Below are 25,001 nucleotides of genomic sequence, written 5' to 3'. Positions count from 1 at the left end.
TCTGTTCTAAAACCTAGTTAGCAGCCTACCTAGACAGTATTTTAAGGAATCACTGATTATGCAGTAGTGATATGCTGAAATTCCAGCTAATGAACGTTTTTCAGCAAGAAAAGGCCAAATTCATTGATCAAAACAGTGACATTTATTAATGTGTCTCAGGTTGTGCCTTTTGACTGGATCAATAGCTATTTTGTGAACACAACACGAATACCGTAAGCTATAACAGATAAATGGGTCAATTGCAAAACTTCTAAGTTAGTCATTTTTGAAGTTTTATTTACTGTAAGTTAGAATATTGTCTTAGAAGGCAGCTGTCAATGTAGGCAGTAGATATCAAGGTAGCTCACTGGGTAGTGGAACAGAGCTAACAAGATTTTCAAGACAAGAACATTTTGAGATCTATCAGCATTTTGTAGTTAAAACAGTTTTGCTGCTATTAAGATGAATCAAATTAACCTGTTTGATCCCATTCCCTTGTGAGAGCCAGTCTTTGGTTCCAAGCTAAAAATTGTTCAGTATGCGTAAATCAAGTTTTTAACAATTACACCTTATATTTGCTTTTTGCAGTTTCCTCTTTAAAAATCAGTAGGAATCCTCATTTCTAACACTGCTTTACGCTGTTTTTCTTTGAGTAAATATTGAATGAATGTTCTGGGTTCAGAACAAGTTGGGCTTTCTTGACAGCCTCTGTGGGGCAAGACATTATGACAAGTTTTGATTAAGTTTTGTGACTATACTTTCAAAACTATGTTGCATGTGTACAGTATGCCACAGATGAGAATTAAAATCAAATTGAATCCCTTCAATCGATTTGAAACATTTCACATGTTTTTAGCTGAACTATCACAGACCACCTGATTACCAAGTTGATCTCCCACCTTCTATTAAAACGATTCATCCATGAATATGTTCAGTTTTCTAATTCTTCTTCTGTTCACGCAGGGTGAGTAAAGACTACTCCTCGGACTGGTCTGATGAAGAGAGCCCCAAAAAATTAATCACAGCCAACGGGATGGAGGAGGAGGAGAAGGTAGTCGGGGTTCGCGTTAGAGCGCTTTATGAATACACAGGGCAGGAGGCTGATGAGCTGAGCTTTAAAGCAGGTATTAATCCCTACTAATGCTTATTAATGCCACACACATGAACATACTGTACACATGGCTGCGGCTTGTGGATTCATCAAACCCCTTTTCTTTGCTCGTCCTTTGCTCTTTCAATGCCTTGCTGTGCATGGTAGAGCAGTTTTTTCAAAAGGCATTGTGGAAAGGATGAAATGAAATGGGGTTGGTCAATCTAAGCATGTGCGTATGTGTGTGAATGACACGTTACATGGGTTTATTTGAGACCGCTTCCTTGTATTTAGACGAAACGGAAGTAGTGAACTGACACGAAACACAAATGTACTCATTTCCAATAGGCTGTGCTAGAATCATCAAAAATAGAGGCAGCTAAACAAAATAGTTTCAAACACTTACAGTAAGCTGATATGAGGTGTTCGACATGAAGATGGTAACAAAACAAGGGAAACGTTTGCTTCTTGTTTAAAAAGGAATCTAAATCACAAAAATGTTGACCTTTTGACCTTGTTTTATCATTTCCCCGTTTTTGCTTTTGAATAACGTTCACAATCAGACGCAGATCTACAGGTGTTCTAATAAACCAATAGTATCCTTTCGGTGATCCCCGCATGTAATAAATGATCTCAACTCAAAGTCTACCCAAAAGTCACTAAATGGCGTCAGTTTAGGACAGTGTTTAAAACTAATATTAGTGTCTGCACTGCAGATGCTGAGAGGCAGACGCACTGGAGTGATGTAGAATGAGGGTAAAACAAAGCTTAAAGGGTTACTCCATGCCTGTCCCTTTCAGTGCAGAGTAAATAACAGTGTCAAGGTCCAGAAAAGTATGAAAGATGTCATCAGAATAGTCCATCTGCCATCAGTGGTTCTACCGTAACGTTATGAAGTGACGAGAATATGCGTTCAGCGGATATTCTCCAAAATTGTGCTGCAGTGATGCGGAGAGACACAGAGGAGTTTAATTGTTGAATTAAGTTATTATTTTTGTTTTCTTTGCACACAATAAGTATTCTCGTCGCTTCATAACGTTACGATTGAACCTCTGACTGCAGATGGACTATTCTGACGATGTCTTATTTTTCTGGACCTTGACAGTGTAATATACTTGGCAGTCAATGGCACAGTCACAAGCCTCCCGGTTTTCATCCAAAATATCTTACATTGTGTTCTGAAGACGAACAAAGCTTTTACAGGTTTGGAACGACATGGGAGTAAGTGATTAATGACAAATATGTTATTTTTGGGTGGAGTATCCCTTTAAGGTCAGCACTTAATGGCCAGGGCAAGAATAAGGAATCTCATTTGGTCTCGTTTGCTAAAGTAGAGCTTAATTGGACCGACAGGCAGGTCCCAGGATCCAGGGGATCCAGGGGGAGGTTTTGAGTCAGCATGCATGCCTCAAATATCATATATATTCATTCAGGTTATTTATGAGCCGTTACCCAAGAAAGTGCCTAAATTCACCAAGTTTGAAAGCACCTCTAACAAAACATGCACTAGCAGACATGCCAAGACTGACACCGGGTGGTCATATACTGAAGGGTTTATTTCCCACTCAAGGAAAGTAGATTTAAAGGTGTACTCAGTATTTGTGTCTGTTGCAGTCCCCGATATGACAGTGATCTTGGATTTATACTGACACCTTGTGGTGTGGCTGTAGCATGATGCTAAAGCTAATGTTGTCAGTTACCAATGCCCTTGGGTAACCTAATGCAAGTGTATATAATTATAAATATATTTTTCAAAAGTATTATTTTTCTCTTTTGTGTGAAACTTTCTTTAATTAAACAAAAACACAGAGTACCTTTAGGATCCTGCAATAACTATAAATGGTTCACTTTAGAAAATGAGTGAATTGTTTTTATTTATTTTTTGAGTATTCCTCCAGCAAATTTTCATAAGAGAAAGCGTTTTTGAAGCAGTTAAATATATAAAAGTACCCTGAATACACACTAATATATTTTAGGCTTTTTTTTTAAATGTATAAGACATATTGAGCCTGAAAGCTGGTTTATGCCCGATGTGTCTGGACAGGCACAAGGGTGTGTGAAACAAGTAAAGTGACATCATTGCAGCTCTTGTGAAACTGCATGTTGACTTTTCAAGGCTGGTTCACCACTGTTTTTCATTAATGACTGGTTTTATATGATCGTATGCATACGTCTCATTGAAAAGTTAAGCATGGTGTTCTGAAATGTATATTTGTGTCATACAGGTGAAGAGTTAATGAAGCTGGGTGAGGAGGACGAGCAGGGCTGGTGTAAAGGACAGCTGGTCAGCGGAGAAATAGGCCTCTACCCTGCTAACTACGTCCAAGTCATCACATCTTGATCACCCGCTTCGCCCTAAATGAGACCCACACCTTCCCTGTGGCAGCCGCAAGGCCACGTCACACTGAACCACGGCAGTTGTGTCCAATACACAGCCATGCAACTGCATGATGGATTGAATGCCACGATACACGAGGAGATTCAGAGAGGATTGCGCAGTCCAGTGTTTTATTTTCTCCTTTCACTGACACTCTAGAGGACTTTAAGAATAGTTAGTCCCGCTTTGTCCTTGTGCTTATTGAAAGATCAGTGCCTTTATTATTAAATGCCACAGACATTTGCAGCACACGGTTGAATGGACACATGGTTTGTCTGATTCATTGTGTTCACAGGTAAACGTGCGAGTCGCCACTGTTGGATTTGTTTTGATAGATAATCATTGCAATCCTTTTGTTTTAGTATTTCTCATTTCTGTTACATATCAGAATTATTTCAAGTATTTGATCCAATCTACGCTGACTTTATATATTCAGGTTTTGCGAATCTTTCACGAGAAGCGTGTTTTGTGTAATGTGTTAGGTCGTTCTAGTATAAACTGACCATTTCTTTGATCGTAGTTCAGAATTGAAGGATTCGTCATTGCATATTTACATATGTTTCCACAAAAGATATATGGGTTTATAATAAACAAACCGTCTCTGGGCAGATGCTCTTCAGAATCATGATTCTTGGATTCCTGTCAAGGGATCCGGGAGGAGGTTCTAAAATACTGTCGGTGAGATTGTTTTACTTTTTTTATTTATCTTTTTGTTTTTATTTGGAGCACATGAAAGTTTCTGTTGTCAAATGATTCACAGTTTGAGAGAAAGGGCAAAACCTCTGGGCTTCTTGTGGTAAGAGTGAATGTGTGAGTGCTCATGGGAAATATTTCTCATATGTGCCCCACCGTGAACATAGTTTTACATGAAACTGCTGTAACAGCCAATACTAATCAATGTAAAAATAGTCAATAAAAGTGAATGAGATTCTTATTGTCCTGTGGTGGACGTCATGCTGCTTCAACACAAAGTTTTACATTTTTGGATTGAGATATCACACACTTTTTCGTTTTCTTATGTTGAAAACATTTTTCTCTGTTATTTAGCAGATACCATCTGGAAGTTACTGGATAGCTGAAATTACCTTTCAAGTAGTCATGCAGTATTATCATTTCATCAAAAACATAAATCTTTTATAATTATGCTATTACTGTACAGTATTGTTCAAAATAATAGCAGTACAATGTGACTAACCAGAATAATCAAGGTTTTTCGTATATTTTTTTATTGCTACGTGGCAAACAAGTTACCAGTAGGTTCAGTAGATTCTCAGAAAACAAATGAGACCCAGCATTCATGATATGCACGCTCTTAAGGCTGTGCAATTGGGCAATTAGTTGAATTAGTTGAAAGGGGTGTGTTCAAAAAAATAGCAGTGTGGCATTCAATCACTGAGGTCATCAATTTTGTGAAGAAACCGGTGTGAATCAGGTGGCCCCTATTTAAGGATGAAGCCAACACTTGTTGAACATGCATTTGAAAGCTGAGGAAAATGGGTCGTTCAAGACATTGTTCAGAAGAACAGCGTACTTTGATTAAAAAGTTGATTAGAGAGGGGAAAACCTATAAAGAGGTGCAAAAAATGATAGGCTGTTCAGCTAAAATGATCTCCAATGCCTTAAAATGGAGAGCAAAACCAGAGAGACGTGGAAGAAAACGGAAGACAACCATCAAAATGGATAGAAGAATAACCAGAATGGCAAAGGCTCAGCCAATGATCACCTCCAGGATGATCAAAGACAGTCTGGAGTTACCTGTAAGTACTGTGACAGTTAGAAGACGTCTGTGTGAAGCTAATCTATTTTCAAGAATCCCCCGCAAAGTCCCTCTGTTAAAAAAAAGGCATGTGCAGAAGAGGTTACAATTTGCCAAAGAACACATCAACTGGCCTAAAGAGAAATGGAGGAACATTTTGTGGACTGATGAGAGTAAAATTGTTCTTTTTGGGTCCAAGGGCCACAGGCAGTTTGTGAGACGACCCCCAAACTCTGAATTCAAGCCACAGTACACAGTGAAGACAGTGAAGCATGGAGGTGCAAGCATCATGATATGGGCATGTTTCTCCTACTATGGTGTTGGGCCTATTTATCGCATACCAGGGATCATGGATCAGTTTGCATATGTTAAAATACTTGAAGAGGTCATGTTGCCCTATGCTGAAGAGGACATGCCCTTGAAATGGTTGTTTCAACAAGACAATGACCCAAAACACACTAGTAAACGGGCAAAGTCTTGGTTCCAAACCAACAAAATTAATGTTATGGAGTGGCCAGCCCAATCTCCAGACCTTAATCCAATTGAGAACTTGTGGGGTGATATCAAAAATGCTGTTTCTGAAGCAAAACCAAGAAATGTGAATGAATTGTGGAATGTTGTTAAAGAATCATGGAGTGGAATAACAGCTGAGAGGTGCCACAAGTTGGTTGACTCCATGCCACACAGATGTCAAGCAGTTTTAAAAAACTGTGGTCATACAACTAAATATTAGTTTAGTGATTCACAGGATTGCTAAATCCCAGAAAAAAAAATGTTTGTACAAAATAGTTTTGAGTTTGTACAGTCAAAGGTAGACACTGCTATTTTTTTGAACACACCCCTTTCAACTAATTGCCCAATTGCACAGCCTTAATGCTGGGTCTTGTTTGTTTTCTGACAATCTACTGAACCTACTGGTAACTTGTTTGCCACGTAACAATAAAAAATATACTATAAACCTTGATTATTCTGGTTAGTCACATTGTACTGCTATTATTTTGAACAATACTGTATATATATTGGGTTCACTTCAAGAAGAATATGTACTGCAAGAAGAAGAAAAAACTTGAAAGGTGATTGATTTATCATTGTGAAAAACATGGATGGAGATACAAAAAAATATATCATGATAAATGAATATCAATTTAATATACATATTAACACAAGAAAATAGCTGAACTCAAACACTTTTGGACTGCATATCTCGTGGCTTTTTAGATATGAGCAGCTTTATTTTTAAAAGAATTGCAATTCAGGAATTTCATTGGAGATCTGCATTGCTATACACATGCATAGATGCACACGCTGACAGATGAGGGTTACTTTCAAACAGAAAGAGCAAATGGATTCATCAAAGCAGCAACATCAAATCCAAGCATTAAGAACTGTTACATGAGCTCTGTTATCAATTCAGAACTGCATTTGAGCTCAACTGTTCTACCTGACCTGGGTTGTGTTTCCAAAAAACATCATAAACCTAAACGCGATCGAATTATTGCCCCTCATTTGCACATTGTTCAATTATACATCAAAGTCACTTTATGCCTATTCTAAGTGTCTCACATCCCTTGACTAAATCAGTGAATACAAGAACAGTGTTGTGCTAGGAGTGTGTTCTGTAAAAACGGAAAAATCCTTACACTTTGCAAGAGACACTTAGTCAGTTATTTCTTGCCTTGCAATGTCGTGTAAAATATATTAAATAGAATATCTAAAGCGATATTTATTTGCCAAAGCAGTGTACATCTGTAAACAGGATTGGATTCCGTTCGTTTGCACTTCGAAAAGAAGTTCACATTATTCACCCCAAAGTTCTGTTGTTTTATAACAGAACGGGATTATTTTCAGCGTGCATCGAGGTCTTTCTCCACAAGGTCGGCGGTGAGGTTCTGGTTGCAGTCCCGGAGAGCTTTGATGAGATCCTCCACTCTGGCGTTTTCTTTCTTCATCTTCATCCACTGTGTGATGAGCTCCCTCACCTGCTCCTCCAGGTCACGGCTGTGCTTCTCCTGGATGCCCTCCAGCTGAGTCTGGTTAACGCCAAGTTTTCTTCCAAACTGAAGCCACTTCCTACCCAGATGTTTAACGATTACTTCAGTTGCAATGTTTATTTTTTCTAAAAAAAAAAAAAGGAGATACAGAAAGCATTTGAATTTGATTAGAATCAGAATAAAACTCAAGATCTTTGAGTGGTTTTCTGCAGAGTCACTAGTTGCCGAATAACAATGTATCATAACCTATTTTTGTTCAATTGACACATACAGTTTTTACATTTTTAAATAATTTTGTCATTTCACAAAATTTGTGTACAATCCTGTAAAGTCTGACTTAAGACAAATAAACAAACAAAAAATGTATCATTTGAACAAAATGTGAAAGAAACTGAAGGAAACAATGGTATATGTGTTTTATGTTTTGTATCACATTTAATACATCAGGATTTAATGGCCCATATTGTTTGATATGAGAATACTTGTAAAATATGTTATTTGGTGTCAATGTTTTTGTTATTATGGTCAAAAAGTAAGATCGCAGTGTATAACAGACTACCTGCATATAAGCGGTCTCACTTACATTTCCCAATAATGTCTTCGTAAGATGGTAAATGCTTAGTTTTATGATCAAAGCTCTGTAGTTTTTATTGTGGAGGCCAAATATATAATGCAATGCAATATAATGATGATTAAGAGAGAATAAATCATCGAAAACCTTTTAACATGATTTTTCGAGTAAACCTGCTTCAGTCCGGTAAATGTTCATCTTATTAATAACAACATAATTCCAATTTGTCAAGATTTCAACAACAATTTTTTTTTAAGGTGTACTCAGTGTTTGTGTCTGTTGCAGTCCCCGATATGACAGTGATCTTGGATTTATACTGACACCTTGTGGTGTGGCTGTAGCATGATGCTAAAGCTAATGTAGTCAGTTACCAATGCCCTTGGGTAACCCAATGCAAGTGTATATAATTATAAATCTATTTTTCAAAAGTATTATTTTTTTCTTTTGTGTGAAACTTTCTTTAATTAAACAAAAACACAGAGTACCTTTAGGATCCTGCAAGAACTATAAATGGTTCACTTTAGAAAATTATTTTTTAGAAGTTCAGTGTAGTATGTTTTGCAAAATTTCTCATTTAAAAACACAAAGCGAACTATACTGTATAAGCTATGAGTAATGATCAATAAAGAAGGACCACCTTAATAATTATTTAGATAGGGGGAAAAAAAGCTATTTGCGACCAGCAATGGACAAGAAGAAAGGAAAGGTCAGTCACGTTAACTGTCATTATCAGGATAGTGTCTAACGAGTATCTAAAATAAACAAATATTAGTGAAAAATACACAAGTATTTAGGCTAACGTTATTGGAGGATACAATACTACTTAAGAAAAAAAGTGCTACTAAAACATAATAGATATTAGTTGGTGAAAATGACATATTTACCATGCTAGCGATAAGACGGAAGTAAGTTAACGTTAGCAAGTGAACATTATCTCAGTGAAACAGCGGTACAAAACGATAGAATAAAAAAAAAAAACTATGCCTCAACCTGACTTTAAGCCATCGTTTGACTTAAAAATCAAAGGCATTTAGAGTGTTAAACAAAAATCATCTCTGACGTCACCTGCCTCAAGAGCCGCTGACCGCTGTTTGCTGTCAGTGAGTCTCAGTGTAAAGGGTTAGATGAAACCCTTTACAGTCTATGGATGAAACGCAAGGGTTCAGTAAAAGGACAAACCTCTCTCTTGGGCGTCCAGGACCCCAGCAGTAGCAGGGCTTCCTCTCTCATACTCATCGATGATCTCCAGAAGAACTCTCTGACCGATCTGGATTAGGAGATCTCGCAGGTGCTCCGTGTTATCAGGCCCAAGTGTAGCTTTTTCGATTAAGCACTCGAAAAGATCAATCCCCTTATTGATTTTCTCGAGCCTTTTCTTCCCGATGTCGGTGCACAGAAACTTTAAACTTGTTAAATTATCTTCAGAAAGTTTATCCGAGATCGCTAATAACATCGCTCTAAATCCGCTCTTTTCCATGTTGTGTTTGTTTTAAAGCTAACACCAGTAAACTAACGTTACAGCAGTGCCGCGCGCGACGCCCGAGCGGTTCCCGCTTTCGCTTTCAGCTCTGGCTCTCAACATCATGAAAACCCCGCACTCTGCTTCGGTGGGTCAGCTAGAAACAAAAAAATGACACCCGCCAACAACTTCAGTGTGAAGGTAACTTGTTTCATAGATGAGTCGTTCTTTAGAACCAGTCTTTCGGTATTAATGAATCATCTGGGCTTATTCGCTAATAGCGGATGATCCGATTCATTGGCGAATTGTTCTTTGGAATCTTTTATTTTTTATTTTTTTTTAATGTTCCCGGATCACGATCACGCGGTTCTGGAGTCAAAATTAGAGGTTCAAAGTTCTAAAGTAGTGCCAACATGATTGTAAGAATTCAGAACTAAGACGGATTTTTAATCGTAATTTTCTGAGCACTAACATAAAGTTGTTGAACAAGTTCATTTGGAATGAACCGGGAAAAATAACCTAACAGCCATGTTATTAAATAACTAACACATATTCGAGACAAAGTTGTATTACTATTATTATTTTTATAAGTAACTTTAAAACACACGAGTGCATTTTCCCAGAGATGTAAATGATTCAATTGATGACTCGTTTTTGTGAGCCAAAAGAATCGATTCGCAAAATGAATCGAATCTCGCAACGCTGAAGGAGGGAACTGAAGTTACCTACTACTTCCCATCATAATGGCCCTCCCTCTTTATTTAACCCAAACGAGTGCTATGAGCAACAGCAGCATACATTAATTCAGTGAGTTCTTCCCCAAACAACATTTGACTGGCCCTCCGGTCAGCAAAAGAGTCAATAAATGTGTACATACCAAATAAATAGGACATCTTTATTTTCGAAACAAACAAAAGCAAAAGTACTGTCATAACCTCCCATTAGCAGTTTGAGACACTGAAAGGCCACAATAACACAAAATACATTTAAAGGTTTCTTTCTTTCAACCAGTATGTGGGTTGAAATAACAGTCTATAACTAGGTTTACATTGTACATTTATAATAAATGTGGAATCAAGGCCCTTCCGGGGATATATGAATAAGTGAGGAAAAACAAGAGTTTTGTTTAATAACTACAATTTATCTGAAAAAAAGCATGTCATGGCATGTCCAAACACAGTATGTCTTCATGTTAGCCTATAGTAATATTATATTAACTTCATTTAAAACCACTCTTTTATTTACAGTGGCATTGCGAAAGTTTAGGAACCCCTTGCAGAATCAGAAAATTTGAATAATTAACAAAAAAATAAGAGAGTTATTTTTTGCATGTTATTTTTTATTTAGTGCTGTCCTGAGTAAGATGTTGTACATAAAATATGTTTGCATACAGTCCACAAGACAAAACATTTGCTGAAATTGTTAAAATAACCCCAATAAAAATTTTGGGAACCCTTGGTTATTAATACTGTTACCTGGATGATCCACAGCTGTCTTTCTGTTTTATGATGGTTGGGCATGAGTCCCTTGTTTGTTCTGAACAGTTAAACTGAGAACTGTACTTCAGAAAAATCCTTCAGGTCCTGCAGCTTCTTTCGCATAATTCAACCCTTTCCAGCAGTGACTGTATGATTTTGAGAGACATCTTTTCACACTGAGGACAATTGATGCATTAAAACACAACTATTAAAAAAGGTTCAAACGTTCACTGATGCTTCAGAAGGAAAACTTTTGAACACGATGAAGATGTCTAAATTTTTCTTATTTTATATATATATATATATATATATATATATATATATATATATATATATATATTTCAATTTAGTTCTGCCCTTCGTAAGCAACAGAAGATACTTGTATGTTTCCCAGTACACAAATTAAGTACAATTTACCTTGATCTTCAAATTCCAAAAGTTTTCACCCCCCCAGCTCTTAATGCATCTTGTTTCCTTCTGGAGCATCAGTGAATGTTTGAATCTTTTTAAATAGTTGTGTTTGAGTCCCTCAAATGTCCTCAGTGTGATAAGATGTATCTCAAAATCATACAGTCACTGCTGGAAAGGGTTCAAATATGCAAAGATGCTAGAAAACTGAAGAATCTGCAGGACCTGAAGGATTTTTCTGAAGAACAGTTTTCAGTTTAACTGTTCAGAACAAACAAGGGACTCATGCACAACCATCACAAAACAGAAAGACAGTCAAGGATCATCCAGGTAACAGAACACAGTTTTAAGAACTAAGGGTTCCCAATCTTTTGAATGGGCTTATTTTAATAATTTAAGCAATATTTTGCCTTGTGGACTATATGCAAACATCTTTTATGTAAAATATCTTACTCAAGACAGTACTAAATAAAATAAAAATAACATGCATTTAGTATGATCTCTATTTTTTGAAAATTATTTTCACAGATTCTGCGAGGGGTTCCCAAACTTTTGCATGCCACTGTATCCCACTAGACATAGTTTCTGTAAATGAAAGACACGTGCAACATTCCAATATATATAAATTTCATTAAGGTTGAAACATCACAAATCAAGACAAGAGAGAACATACACGTAAGGCAGACAGACACAAAACTCCATCCACATGACCCATTTATAAATGCAGCACATTGTCATGAATATTAAGGCCTCTTGTCATGGGTTTATATACAGCGTACCCTTTCTTAGCACAACTTGATCGCATTTTCAGATGCACTACCTAAAAAAAAACAAGCACTTGCATGCTGCCAAATATCCCCAAGATCAGTTGAAATCCTGTCAGAATCACTCCAGCGCACATAATAGAAATTCTAGAATACAAAAAAGTGAGCATTGTAGTGATTTTGATTAATCTGTAGTGTTTTAAAATCTATATTTTATCTATAGACAGCTAAGGGCTAAACAGACACAATCATTACGTTGATAGAACAAAACTAACTGTGCTTAGTACCTAAACCGCATGATATCAATAGTTGCTAATTCACTTGACCAGAAATATTCTGAATGAAATGTCTAATATTAAATAATTTAAAAAGCACTTGAAACGAGTTGGTTGAGAGTTCAATCCTATCCTATGACATGAACGTTACATTTCCATGTTAAAATTCATATACAAGTGTTGTATTTTCAAATAAAATGCTTATTAGCGGTCTATAAATGCTAAAGCAGCGATGCTTAACAAAACTTAATACAATATTCATCAGTCAACAGATAAAACGATACAAACCCTACAGCCCTCTTTCCAAACACACCTACCAGCAGAAGTTGCATGTAGCTGACAGAAAAAGATCCAAGAGAGTGCTTAATTCAGTAACGGACAAAATAAATCTTTTTCTCGTAACTTTTTTTCTGGTATACCAGTGAGGCGGCAGTCATGTAACATTCTGTTACAGCACTGATCTTCCAGGCCAGACCAGTCCTCTACAGCCTTTCCATTCTGTGTGAGCAGGTCACAGAGCTGGACTGAGGCCCTGGAATGGACCGCATACTGCTTCCCTCGCAGCACTGGGATCAGAGCGAGTGCCGGACTAAGCTTGTGAGCTGGGGCGCGAGCGGAGCGGCTGGGGGCTTGGGTCACCGATTGTGTTCCTGTACTTCTTGCCCTGTTCCTGTTTCATGAACAGCTCCACAATGAGATTTCTCTCCTTGTGTATCTGAATGCTAATGTCCTTGGGAATGTCTGGGATTAGCCAATCCACAAAGTCGCTCATCAGCATCACCACATTCTGAACAGAGACAGAGAGAAGTGACATTTGTAATAGAATGACTCGTGGAAACTGTTAAATTGTAAAAAAAAATAAAATCTAGGTCAGTGTTGTTGCTGTTAACTTAACTTAAAAACTATTCAAACATTTGTTAATTGAAATAAAGCTGAAATATTAGACATTTTAAAATATTGGAGAACTAGAATGACTAAAATTAAAGCTAAATAGAAATATAAAAAAACAGCTAATAAAAATGACGCGCACACACACACTCACACATATTTGTATGTGTGTGTGTGTGTGAGACTGCGTCAATAACACTCATAATGGCAGTAGTTGAAATTAATTTATACCCATTTTATAATGGTCACAAATTATTTTAATATATGCATATGAACAGAATTATATTTTTGTATTACAGAAATGAAAGTGAGATTTTCCACTTCATTAGCATTTTAATAATTTAAATTAAATATAATAAATTATTATTTAGGTGAAATTACTGATCAATGATGAATTTTTTACAAAGAAATGTCCAGATCATAATCCAAAAAGTTGGTATTTTTATGACTTTTGATTTTGACTGACCTGAAAGACGATGATGAAAGCTAACCGGGCCGCCAGAATGGCCCAGAATTGTCTTGAGAACTCGTATGGCGTGTCAGACCATGGAGGGTCCCTGTAATCTTTATATCTGTGGATATTATAAACATTACGAATATAATAACCTGTCATACACCACAAAAAAAAAAAAAAAACTTTTTAGTGCGAAACAAACCAAGTACCTGCAAACCTCCACTTTGTATCCCAGATGCATTGACTCCATGGGTTCTGTGCCAGGCTGGAAGTGACTAACATTGAAGTATGAAAGGGTGTGATTGACAAAGCCATGAAGAGTCCCGTCTGGACTGTACATGTACTGATAGACCAGGCGTGGGATGAAGTCAGAGGTGAATGAGATCACAAACGCCTGAAGGATGACACATTAGGATTAGCTCTCGCCAAACCTTGGTAATGAGTTTCTAGGAGTTTGTTAGTGTGCCCTGTGATCTCTAGTAATGGCTTGAGTCTCACATTCAGTGGCTGTGAGATTTCTTTCCCCCGTTTTATTATCCACCAGCTGAAAATCATCAGTCAGATGACTCGTAAAGTAACAGCACAGGTGGGACAGTTGAAGGGGTCACTCGTGTTCACAGAACATATTTTGCAGAGGGAGTAATTCACCAAGGATTAATGCTTGCTTTTGAAAAAATGTACAGTAAATCTGACGGGGAACTATATTAGTAGTGATGCTTGCTGCTAATAATTACTTTGATGTACCTGCACTCACAGTTCAACAGGTACAGCACTTATTTATTTCACAACAAACATGCAATTAAAAACCTACATTTACGATGACAGCCACTTTACTGATTCCTCTGAGAAGAGTGTACCAGATTCCTGGAAGACAAAGAAACAGAAATAAAGAACCATTAGATTACACACATTTGTATTTTAAAAGTAGATATACTTAAAGTCACTAATGCCATGATTGTATTAAAGTGTTTTTTATTCACTTTCATGACAATTAAGCAAAATGTAAATTATATACAGTGTATAAATAACCACATACAGTACTTGACTAGGTTTGTGAGTCACACACAAACAAAACTATTATATCATAATACCACTAGGTGGTGATAAAGCTTTGACACGAAACTTGCTGGGAAAATTATGACAGCTTGCCCTGATATCAGTATGAATTATTAAAATGCATGGCCTGACACAACGATCAAACCTTCAGTTAAATGATTATTATATAGTTGATTTGACTGAATGGCTGCAACAGGTAGCTTATAGTGTTGCTTTATCCAACAGCTGGTAAACACATAATTAGAAAAAAGTATATTGTTGTTGAATTTTATAATATACACATATATATACAACATATAATAAAAGGTAAAACCTCATAGTAACTGAGATAGCCTTGTAATGTATTGGCCATTCATTCATCCAGAGTATTATTATTATTATTATTTTTCAGAAAGTCTGGGAAAGACCTTGCAACAACATGCTCTGCCTCCTTCAATGATGACTAGAAACAACCATTTCAATGACCTTTCCAATATTTCCTGGAGATACAATCAATTATTTTGAGAATACGTTTATACAAGAAATATACAATACCATGATGAAAACACAAAGATAACTTTAAAGAGACATCAGGCCAAAAGGTCAAACCACTAACAGAAATGACTTTTTCACTACGGGGTATTATTCTACCTCTTACTGTAAATTGATTTCCATAGGCATTTATTACCTTCATAGGGGCAACTGGTTTTCTAACCTTATTAGACATTTTTGTCTTGCTTGTGGATACGCAACATTTGAACTGTGGCTTTTTGGGAACTATTTTCATTAATGAAATATCACTTCATATTAATGAAAGAAACAGTTAATGTTTATTTAGCTGCTGTAGAAAATCAATATCACCTTTGTAATTGTACTAACATTTGGAAAATCATCACTTGCGTGCTATTGCTTAACTATATTGCAGGTTTTCTATATATATATATATTTTTATATATATCTTTACTTATTTATTTAGGGGCTTTTCTTTAATATCCTAAGTTTCAGAGTATAAATAATTTGCAGTATATTATTCTGTAGATTTAAATTTGTGCATTGGCCCACCTTTTTTTTATTTTTTATTTTTTATTTATCAGTTCCCATGATCTTGGCATTGTTAGAGCAATGCTCTATTGTTTGAGCTACAGGAATGCTATAATTATGTGTATAAACATTACATTTCAATAAAGATCACGAATAATGCATTAAAAATCAGTGGGAAGATACCGACCAATGTCCTTTGCTCTTACAGCAATCGGCCTTCTCAGCTCCGTGACGAACTTTTTGGCATCAAGACGGATCTCAATGATGTTGTTCAGTAGAGCAAAAAGAGGAGCCAGCGGAAAGGAGGCCACAAACAAGGTCACCATCCCGAACTGAATGACTAGATAAGAAAAAGAAACAAATAACACAAATAAAAACTTCCATAGAAGGTTCCACTGAAGAACATGTCACAGAATTACTGAGAACATCTTATCAAACATGATGAAATAAATCAGACTTTGGTATGCTGGGAAACACAAATCGCCCACAGAGTAATTCACAAGAATTTAAATCAGTCCTTCCTGGATTGTCTTTTTAAGCTGATGCTCTGAATCTTACTAGTTTAGGGTTTCAGGAGGAGATACAGTAGGTTAGTGCCATGCTCAGAGATGAAGGAATGGGACAGGAGGGACTGAGAGAGATAGAAGACAGAAGTATGGATGGAGGATGGTAGATGAGGGGGTGGGATGTTATTAGTGAATTCAAGTCAGAACTATAGCTCATAATCTCACGCTGCTCTGCCAGCCCCCCTTTGGACCCACAATGCCTTTCTCTTAGCCGAAGTCCATCCCACGCTGTAGCAGAGATGAGGCGAGATGAGAGGCTGGTAACACACCAACTCTGTGTATAATACTGCAGATCCTTCACTGAACGGATGTGCGTTTACCGTTTACCATGCACGCCATCTAGGGGCTTGAATTTCTCTCATATAACAGTGCTTTGAACAGATGAGGTGTATAAATCGGTCTAGTTGTGTTTAGATGTTTCAGTTAGTAGTTGTGGACAGCATGAATTTAACAATACATGATAAGAATCTGTAATTACAATAAATGTTTTATGATGCAGGAAAGCGAGCAGGACCAGAGAGATTACTAACAAATGTTGATACGTCTGTACGTGTGTGTGGGCGCGTAGTGTGTAGTGACTCACTCATTTCCATGTACTCTGGGTTGAGTCCGACAAAGGGCCCAAGGAAGTGGTCCTTCTCGTGACGATGAAGTGTTTTGTTCAGCTCTTCCTGATGCTTTTTGTCTATCTTGCGTTGTCGGAGCATTTTCTTTAGTTTTCTGTGACAAAGATATAATAATGTTCACTGTGGATTTTGCATGTAATTAACGTTGTGAACTAGTGGTGAACTCGTGGTGAACGTGGCGTTTCTGTTACATGATGACGTGCTCATTTTCTCATTTGTCAAACAATTTTGGTTATGCTACAGAAAAAAAGAATAGTAAGGCACAGTTTTCAAATGAAATAATGGTAAGTAAATGATGACAATTCATTTTTGGATGGACTATTCGCTTATGGCATTTTTCCAGCTTTTCCCTCATAAAAAGTGACACGAGTAAGAATGATATTGAAATATTTACAATTTTGCAATAATTTCTTAATTATTTGTACTGAGGCTAAATAGAGTGACGGTATTTTTCAAACTTCATTTGAATGCTGTAGCATCCAGGACATCAATCTTTTAATAGATCATCGGTGACCCGGGACCACAAGTCACTGGGGTATATTTTTAACAATAGAAAATCTTTTATCTCAAAAATCATTAGGATATAAGGAAAAATCATGTTCCATGAAGATAGTTTGTAAATTTCCTACCGTAAATATATCAAAACCTAATTTTTGATTAGTCATATGCATTAAGAACTTAATTTTGACAACAGATAATTTTCTCAGCATTTAGATATTTTTTTTGCACCTTCAGATTAAAGGGGTCATATGATGCAATTAAAAACATATTTTCCTTTCTCTTTGTAGTGTTACAAGCTCTTGGTGCATGAAGAAGATCTTGCAAAGGAAGAAAAGGAAGAAGGTTGCAAAGACTAAAGTCTCAAATCCAAAGAGATATTATTTATCAAAGTTAAGACTCTGCCACACCCCCCTAAAACAGCTCATTCTATCACGCCCCCACATGTCTATGTCACTATGTGGAAATATTTGCGTAATGTCGCCCAAATGTTCACGCAAAGAAAGAACATGTGGTTTCAGTAACCGCAGTTAGTGTTGAAGCATGTCAGGGAGTGCTGTGTGTATCTAGTGCAAAAGCACTTAATTTGACCTTCCGAAAGTAGATGCATTCAGAAATATTTAAGATTACTTTTAACAAAAAAGCAACGCATTTTATGGACGACCGTTTCGAGGTAATTCTGACTTTGCTACAAACAATCTAGCACTTCTGAATCAGCTACTGTAAGTATGTTTTGTTATTAGTTTAAGTATTTGCTACTGAGTGTTCAAATGCAGAGTTTTGTGCGTAGCATGTCCATGTGTGTTTTAACCGTCTGCAGCTTGTGTACTGCAAACACATATGAGCTTCATCACTAGCTGCGTTTACATGGACACTTTTTGCTTCCATCGGAATAAATTCATTCTGATTCACGAATATGAACGCTGCGTTTACATGAACGCTAAATAAAGTGATCGGGTTTATATGTGCATTTACACATCACAAGCTCATGATCGGATTTACTCTTTTGACATGCACATTGCATGAATATACAGAATTTCCCACTACCGTTTTAAAAAGCACACGTGATATTTATCTACTTCTAATTAGGCAACGACCAGCACTGTTGTGCTGCTTAAAGTTAATTTAGAAAAAAAAAATAGTAAAAGTGCCCTTTCCCACACAAAAGTGCCCCTTCTTACATTTCCTCTCACTCAGATTACAAAAGGAATAAACCACCCCTTACAATCAGATCAAAATTTTTGTCCCTTTCAGGCTTGAACTAATGGTAAAATGAAGAACATTATTAACCATCTTTACATTTATTTTGAAAGAGGAAGTGATTATGGAAAGGGGCAATACATTTCTGACTTTGTAGAAAACGAAAGAGGCGGGGCATAGAGGACTACAATAATTTACAGTATTTAAAAAATAAAGTGTTTTTTAAGCATGTCAACATACTGTATTCTGTTACACCAAATACACAAAATAATGATCTTTAAAAAAAAAAGCATCATATGACCCCTTTAAATTGTTAGGATCAGACAATATTTGGCAGAGATATAACTGACCATGCATCAATCGAAAGCTTATTTATTCATATATTTCGAAAAATTGACACTTAAGACTGGTTTTGTGGTCCAGGGTCACATTTAATAAATCTGACCAACTGAGGTTTTGCTGCAGAAATAAAGGGTAGGATCATGATTTTTGGTCATTGCTTTTGGAATTGGAAATTGTGACGTGACATCAGACTCAGATTCTGCACATTCAGCTCAAAAATAGTAGAAAAAGTTAGCAGATTCTGTTTGGACCTGCTCATGTTTTTCCCGAGATGCGTTTACAATCCAATATTTTTGCATTTGTCCAAGAGCAAGATAAAAAGTATTAGCAAGCAAGACACAAAAAGATAATTTCATTTCATTTCAAGTATTTATAATGCTCTAGTCAAAGTACAGTTATTCCCTAAAGCAATCATGTCTAGAAATGTACACCACACCTATAATGCACAGTGGGAATCTATCGGAATTCATAAATCTACAAATGTTTTCGCTATGCTGTATGTACTTACGGAACACCTATCTCAAACAGGTTATTCTGGATGAGCTGTTTGCCAAGCATGGTGATGCAGAGCTGAATGCACAATTCCATCAGACAGCCAGCATGGGCGCACTGCAGGGTGAAACAGAGAGAGATTTCAATCAGTTACAATGGAGTTGACTGGCTACACACCTCTGAGAGTGTTAGTCATCAGGACTGAGGTAACTAGGACAATCTATCAAGTTACTTTTCATATGATGATGTGGTTACAAGACTCCAAAAACAGATTATGGTTAAGAATGAACTTTGCTTGTACATGCACATGTACACCAGTTGGTCAGTGAGATTCATTGTTTATTTTTGAGAAATACATTTTTATGGTTTATGACTCCCTGCTCTTGAAAAGCACCAGCTGCCGCTAGTACATATAAAAGGAGGAAATTGATTATTAGATATGTACCTCTTCCATCCGGTAAGACCCCATAACGTAGATATATTTGCCAGGACGTCCAATGAGTCTGGAGGCATTGGATAGAATAAGGTTAGGAGCTGAGTTTACCAGCTACTGCACAAATGCAAGTGGAGATTCACAAAACAGAGATTACATTAAAAGTACCATAAAGGGGAGGTAGGAGGTTAGGGGGTTGGTGGGGGTAACTCTGTTCCACAACCTAGTGAGCAATATTATATTGGTCAGAAGCATACTGTATGTCACATGTCGTGCTTTTTAATGCTTATGTAAGGAATAAGCATTAAGGAATTGAGCAAGAATTCCTTGGTCAATCGGGTAGACCAGCATTTTTGTCCAATGAACAATTAGGATTCAACCCAGTACTATTATTCATGAACTAGCATGGAGGGACACAGAAATGTTTGCTGATCTAAGCTGGTGTTTATGGACGTTTGCTTCCGTCTGGGGTTACAAAAATTTATACTATTACGATACATAACTTTGGCCAAATTCTAAAGGCATGTTCACACTGGCGGCCATAAGCAGTGACAGAGCCACGGGACATCATTCATTTTCAGTGAGCGATGACAATTTCAGGATGACAATCTGTTAGTGAAACAACAAAGTTGAGTGGAGTATGAGCAGTAATAAGAAGCGACAACTACCAATGGGAGTACAGATAGAATCACCGCCTCATACTGTTGGATACCGTAGGAATGCCAACTAGAAACCAAGGATGCAGTGACTCATTGTGAAGGCAACATAAAAGAGTATCAATGTGATTTGTCAGAACATAATACATTATGCTTAATGGTTTCTCTTGTTTAGAATATTGCTCATTGCTAAATTATAGTACGTAGTTGTGTTGATCTGTATTAATTGAACTGTTACTGTAGGGCGGCAGTCCTAACAATTTACCAGCTTATAAATCAGGAAACCAACTGGGAATCATTTACAGAAATAACTGTTCCACAGACAATGCCCTTGTTACTCCATTGCACATTTGTGATTTCCAACTTGCCTGCTGCACACTCTTCGCTGGTTTTCTTTCAACATAACCTCCACTCCCTCACACTTGTTTCTATGCTCGCCCACCTCTGTTCACCCAGCTAAAAGCTCATTCTCTCTTATGTAAATGTCGCATTTAAATCCACTTGTACATATTGTCTAGACAGCATCTCCTCTCTCCTCCAGGCCTGTTTGCGCAAAATCCCCACTAACCCCTGAACATCTGATGTTCTACGTGAAGCCAAACTTGAGGGAGAAAATGGCACCAATCGAAGTTCCTGTTGAAATGAGGAGCAGAAATTGGAGACCTTGCTCAGTCACTGAAGCCCTGTGGCTGGCAAAAGCTGCCTCTAGATTAGTTTTCCTCACTCTGCTGGATCTGTCTGCAAGTGAAAAATCACCAGATCCTTCTCTGAAGTGAGCAGCATCTAAATCACATCAACTGTCCATGGGGGTTCCCCAAGGCTCCGTAATTTTCCCCTTACTCTTTTCAGAATACACAACAATCATTGGGACCGATTAACCAGATACATGGATTTGAAAATAAAGCATGGTGGCATTAAGACCACCCATGCTTTACCAAAAACACAAATTCTCAATTTCTATTATATTAGCAACACATGGACATCAAAATCTCTGATGTTCTTTACGTGAGAACCATCTGTAGAGAGTTACAATGTCTATACATTGTTCCAAATCAGTCATTTCTTTTTCGGTTAGGATATAGCCAAGTAAATAGTTGACAACAGGGCAGCTCACTAGGTTTGGAAAAAAAGGGAAATCCTATTGCAGATTTGTTAATAACCGAGTATTTGTGTTCAATTTCAGAGTGAATGCTTGGTAATAATAACCTCACCTGCCTCTGAATAATGCCAGGTACACAATAGGGGTAAATGCATTTGCAAACTTCAATATGAACGTCTTGAAGATCAGCCTCTCCTCAAAACTCTTGTCAGTTTTTGGCACTTCTGATGGGTTAAAAACAACAGCAAGTTCTGTAAATATAATGTTTTGCAACACCGTGGACAACCTAAATGTTTTGAGAAAAGCAACCAGAAGTACCCATAATAGTGAGCCAACGTGCAATTGCTCCATAGACCTCATCCATTATGATGATGATAATGAGATTGATGATAGCGGCAGTGGTTTTAACGGTGGCCCGTATATTAGTGCGGAATGTGGGAGTGGAACTCATGTGCAGGGCAGTCATAATGGAGACCCTGTATAGCACCACACCAAACACGATGGCCAAGGTCAAAAAGATCTGCATTGAGAACACAAATGCACACAATAAGAAAAGTGACTAATTATTATCAAATAATATACTGACACAAATAGGATACAGCATCATGCAAAAGACAACATTACTGATTACCAATGAAATTATAGAAAGCCGAATGTAAGTCAGGATGACTTTTTTATAATGCAACTGAGAATGTCTGATAATAGAGGGCTTTATGAGATCAAGTGAGCAGTATTTGTCTGCTCTTGTGATTTTGACATGGCCATCCATATATAAAATAATTTGAATGGTGTTGAAAATGAAGTACATTTAAATAATAAAATGTTCTGAGAGTGTTAATGTTCTGAAATTCCTTTTATTAGTTATATTTAAAACCTATGTGCATCACAGCATTGTAATAATAGAAAAAAAAAAATGATCAAGTCTTACCAAAAAAAACATCATGATGATAATAGTCATGTAAGCTGGCATTCTGTCTCTACATGTCAGCTTCACATTTTCTTCCTAGAAAAAGATATGAAATGTCAAATGTGAGATCAGAACATATAATCCAGACACACCCTAACACATACATCTTGCAATAGGAACTTGGTCGAAAATTAGATGTGTAGATTCCAGCATGCTTTGGCCTCAGAAGGGAAAGAGAGGGTCAAGCCGAGCAGAGCAAAAGCAAGCCCCTAGACATGCCACACAACTGTGCTGTCACATAACAGAGCATACTACAACTGGGTCAACATCTGAGCGCAATATGTAATCCCAATAATCCAGACATCCTTATGACAGCAAGGATGGCATGAATAAATCACTAGAAAAAAATATTGCTAGTATCAGCATTGCCTGTGTTGTGCCAGTCACTACAAATAAAGCCAAAATTATTTATCGGCATATGGTCTGGTCCACATTTTATATTATTCCATCCAAGAACAACCCACTTGGACAATAAGGGGTCCACTAATCAACATGTTGAATGAAAAACAACAGTTTGCCATTTAATTCCATGTGACACTACTGGCAGTCAAAAATTTTGTTTTTTTGGAAAAGACAGTACACAGTAATATTGTGAAACATTATTATAATCAGAATTTTTTTTTTTATATTTCAGTATATTTTAAAATATCATTAATTCCTGTGATGGAGCCGATTTTCAAAAGTCATTACTCAAGTTTTTAGTGTCACATAATCCTTCAGAAATATTAAGACATTTCTTAATATTATCAATGTTTTTGCTGCTTAATGTCTTTTGTAGAAACCATGATACACTATTATTTAAATAGTTTAGGGTAAGACTGAAAAAAGACAGAGGAAGAAATCAATACTTTTATTTAACCATGATGCATTCATTTAAACTAAAGTGAGAGTAAAGACATTTATAATGCTAAAATAAACGCTGTTTTCCTTTCTATTCACCAAAAGAATCTCAAATAAATACATCACAATTTCCACAAAAATATAAAGCAGCAACATTTTTTTTATTTATTTTACTTCCAGAAATTGTGTTAGTCCAATTGGCAATTCTGTTTGCAATATGTAGCAAATGGTCGAGCAAATGGATTTTTGTGTTTTTCATCTAAACACAAATTCATAAAGACCTACCATTGGGGATTTCTCTTTCTTCAAGGACTTCTTCATGACATGGAACTCATACTCTGCTCTCGGCTGACTCTGGGAAAAACAGAGAAAGCAATTCCCAACACATACACGACTTAAATCAGTTTAAAAGTGAAAAATAGCGGAAAGAGATAACTGGTTATGGAGCCAAAAGCAGCCATGAGCATTATCAGTGAACAGAGCAGAAATTCTGGTAATAGCAACACAGTGACAATCAGTGAAAGTATAATCCTTAAAACCAAAAGTTCTCAGCGCCACAAATACATATTCCTTTCCACATTCATTCCACGCAGCTTTAGGATTTATTAGTTCCTGCTGCTTATTGGCAAGCCTGGAAAGACTGTGACTGCAGAAAGGAAAGTGAGCAGCTTTTGACCTGTAAGGCCAGAGGAAGACAGAACAAGAATCTCCCAGACTTCCACAGCAACAGACCGATAGATAGATAAGTGCTGGTGGAATACTTTACACAAGCAAGAATGTGACGCCAATGCTTGAAGAAGACTTTTAAGATATTATGAAGAATATGTTAGTACTTAAATGCAACTTTAAAGTTATGAAGGAAATAAATTCAGTTAATACTGTGAATAAACCAATTCCAAACCTTTTGTTTCCCCTATACAAAACAGGACAAAAAAAAAAAACTATGAAAAAAAACTGTTTGATTTCATGGCACTGAATCAAAAAATAATAATAATAATAATAATTCAATTCTTTACACCCAAGCCTCAGGATAATACAAACTTATACAAGAAAATAATGGAGCACAACTACAAAACATACATAAACCCACATAATTATCTTATCAACATCAAATGTCTTATATTGACAGTTTCCTCAGTCAACATGGGTGAGCGTGACTAACCTCAGCGTCTTCAAAGCTGGTCAGATCCCAGATGTAATTGAGCCTCATTTGCCTTCTCTTCCAGTGCTCCATAAACATGGTGGCTGTGGGACACAGAGCAGTAACCTTCACTTAATAACCACTCACATTTATAAATACTGATCTGCTGGGTGCTGATCAGGGTGGTTTCACAGTTAATAAAGCTACAACTGAAGCCTGTAATGTCTCAGAGGCTTTCTTTTTAAATTGCCCTCTCCTTATCAAGAATATTGTCATTATTATTTCATTCATTTACAGGGTTGGTAATTTTGAAATCACTAAAGAACCATGGAAAATTCTCTTATATCTGGCTGTAAACCTTCTTTGGGAACCCATTTTAATGGTTTTGGAGACCTTTCCACATTCTTAGCTTATGAGTGAACCCCTTTAAAGAGAACTAAACTTAAACCATCTAATGAAGAGTTCTGAACACCGTTATGTCAGTGTGAATTGAAAGTGGATTAAGAACCGATTATAACAAAGTGAACCAAAAAGAGATCTGACTCCAGTTTCAAGGTCAGCAGAGTGACTGCAAA

At 36.8% G+C, this 25,001-nt stretch overlaps 3 protein-coding genes and 1 long non-coding RNA gene across 12 annotated transcripts in view; 2 read left to right on the top strand and 2 right to left on the bottom strand.

Annotated features, from left to right (window-relative positions):
* The window catches only part of LOC113051793 (protein kinase C and casein kinase II substrate protein 3-like), a 31,555-nt gene extending 27,172 nt beyond the window's left edge, over positions 1 to 4,383 (top strand). For all 4 annotated transcript variants that reach the window (XM_026215870.1, XM_026215869.1, XM_026215872.1 and 1 more), the window contains 2 exons: positions 943 to 1,103; positions 3,295 to 4,383. In XM_026215870.1, the coding sequence (XP_026071655.1) occupies positions 943 to 1,103; positions 3,295 to 3,410 (277 nt within the window). In that variant the 3' untranslated portion in view covers positions 3,411 to 4,383. The remainder of the gene's footprint in view (positions 1 to 942; positions 1,104 to 3,294) is intronic.
* Positions 4,384 to 6,389: 2,006 nt separating this feature from the next.
* On the bottom strand, positions 6,390 to 9,506 carry LOC113051795 (FAS-associated death domain protein-like). The gene is made up of 2 exons (XM_026215874.1): positions 8,944 to 9,506; positions 6,390 to 7,318 (listed from the first exon to the last, which is right to left on the bottom strand). The coding sequence occupies exons 1-2, from the start codon at positions 9,239 to 9,241 to the stop codon at positions 7,047 to 7,049; spliced, it is 570 nt and encodes a 189-aa protein (XP_026071659.1). The 5' UTR covers positions 9,242 to 9,506; the 3' UTR covers positions 6,390 to 7,046.
* Positions 9,339 to 21,584, top strand: LOC113051796 (uncharacterized). 2 transcript variants are annotated; one of them, XR_003276948.1, is made up of 4 exons: positions 9,341 to 9,424; positions 15,775 to 15,884; positions 19,327 to 19,496; positions 20,921 to 21,584. It is a non-coding gene; the product is annotated as an uncharacterized LOC113051796 (long non-coding RNA). The 2 variants fall into 2 exon arrangements; XR_003276947.1 differs by lacking the exon at positions 15,775 to 15,884 and having other exon boundaries at positions 9,339 to 9,424.
* The window catches only part of LOC113051792 (anoctamin-1-like), a 58,214-nt gene continuing 44,818 nt past the window's right edge, over positions 11,606 to 25,001 (bottom strand). For 4 of the 5 annotated variants that reach the window (XM_026215867.1, XM_026215868.1, XM_026215866.1 and 1 more), the window contains 14 exons: positions 24,448 to 24,530; positions 24,187 to 24,198; positions 23,571 to 23,639; positions 22,407 to 22,481; positions 21,797 to 21,998; positions 21,591 to 21,702; positions 19,736 to 19,793; positions 19,307 to 19,407; positions 16,716 to 16,852; positions 15,754 to 15,906; positions 14,302 to 14,354; positions 13,700 to 13,884; positions 13,503 to 13,608; positions 11,606 to 12,935 (listed from right to left, as the gene is read on the bottom strand). In XM_026215867.1, coding sequence (XP_026071652.1) covers positions 12,738 to 12,935; positions 13,503 to 13,608; positions 13,700 to 13,884; positions 14,302 to 14,354; positions 15,754 to 15,906; positions 16,716 to 16,852; positions 19,307 to 19,407; positions 19,736 to 19,793; positions 21,591 to 21,702; positions 21,797 to 21,998; positions 22,407 to 22,481; positions 23,571 to 23,639; positions 24,187 to 24,198; positions 24,448 to 24,530 — 1,544 coding nt within the window. In that variant the 3' untranslated portion in view covers positions 11,606 to 12,737. The remainder of the gene's footprint in view (positions 12,936 to 13,502; positions 13,609 to 13,699; positions 13,885 to 14,301; positions 14,355 to 15,753; positions 15,907 to 16,715; positions 16,853 to 19,306; positions 19,408 to 19,735; positions 19,794 to 21,590; positions 21,703 to 21,796; positions 21,999 to 22,406; positions 22,482 to 23,570; positions 23,640 to 24,186; positions 24,199 to 24,447; positions 24,531 to 25,001) is intronic. The other variant, XM_026215865.1, reaches the window with a different exon arrangement.

The sequence above is a fragment of the Carassius auratus genome, chromosome 32, assembly GCF_003368295.1.
Source record: "Carassius auratus strain Wakin chromosome 32, ASM336829v1, whole genome shotgun sequence".
Taxonomy (NCBI): Eukaryota; Metazoa; Chordata; class Actinopteri; order Cypriniformes; family Cyprinidae; genus Carassius; species Carassius auratus.
This window is presented reverse-complemented; position numbering and strand designations above follow the sequence as displayed.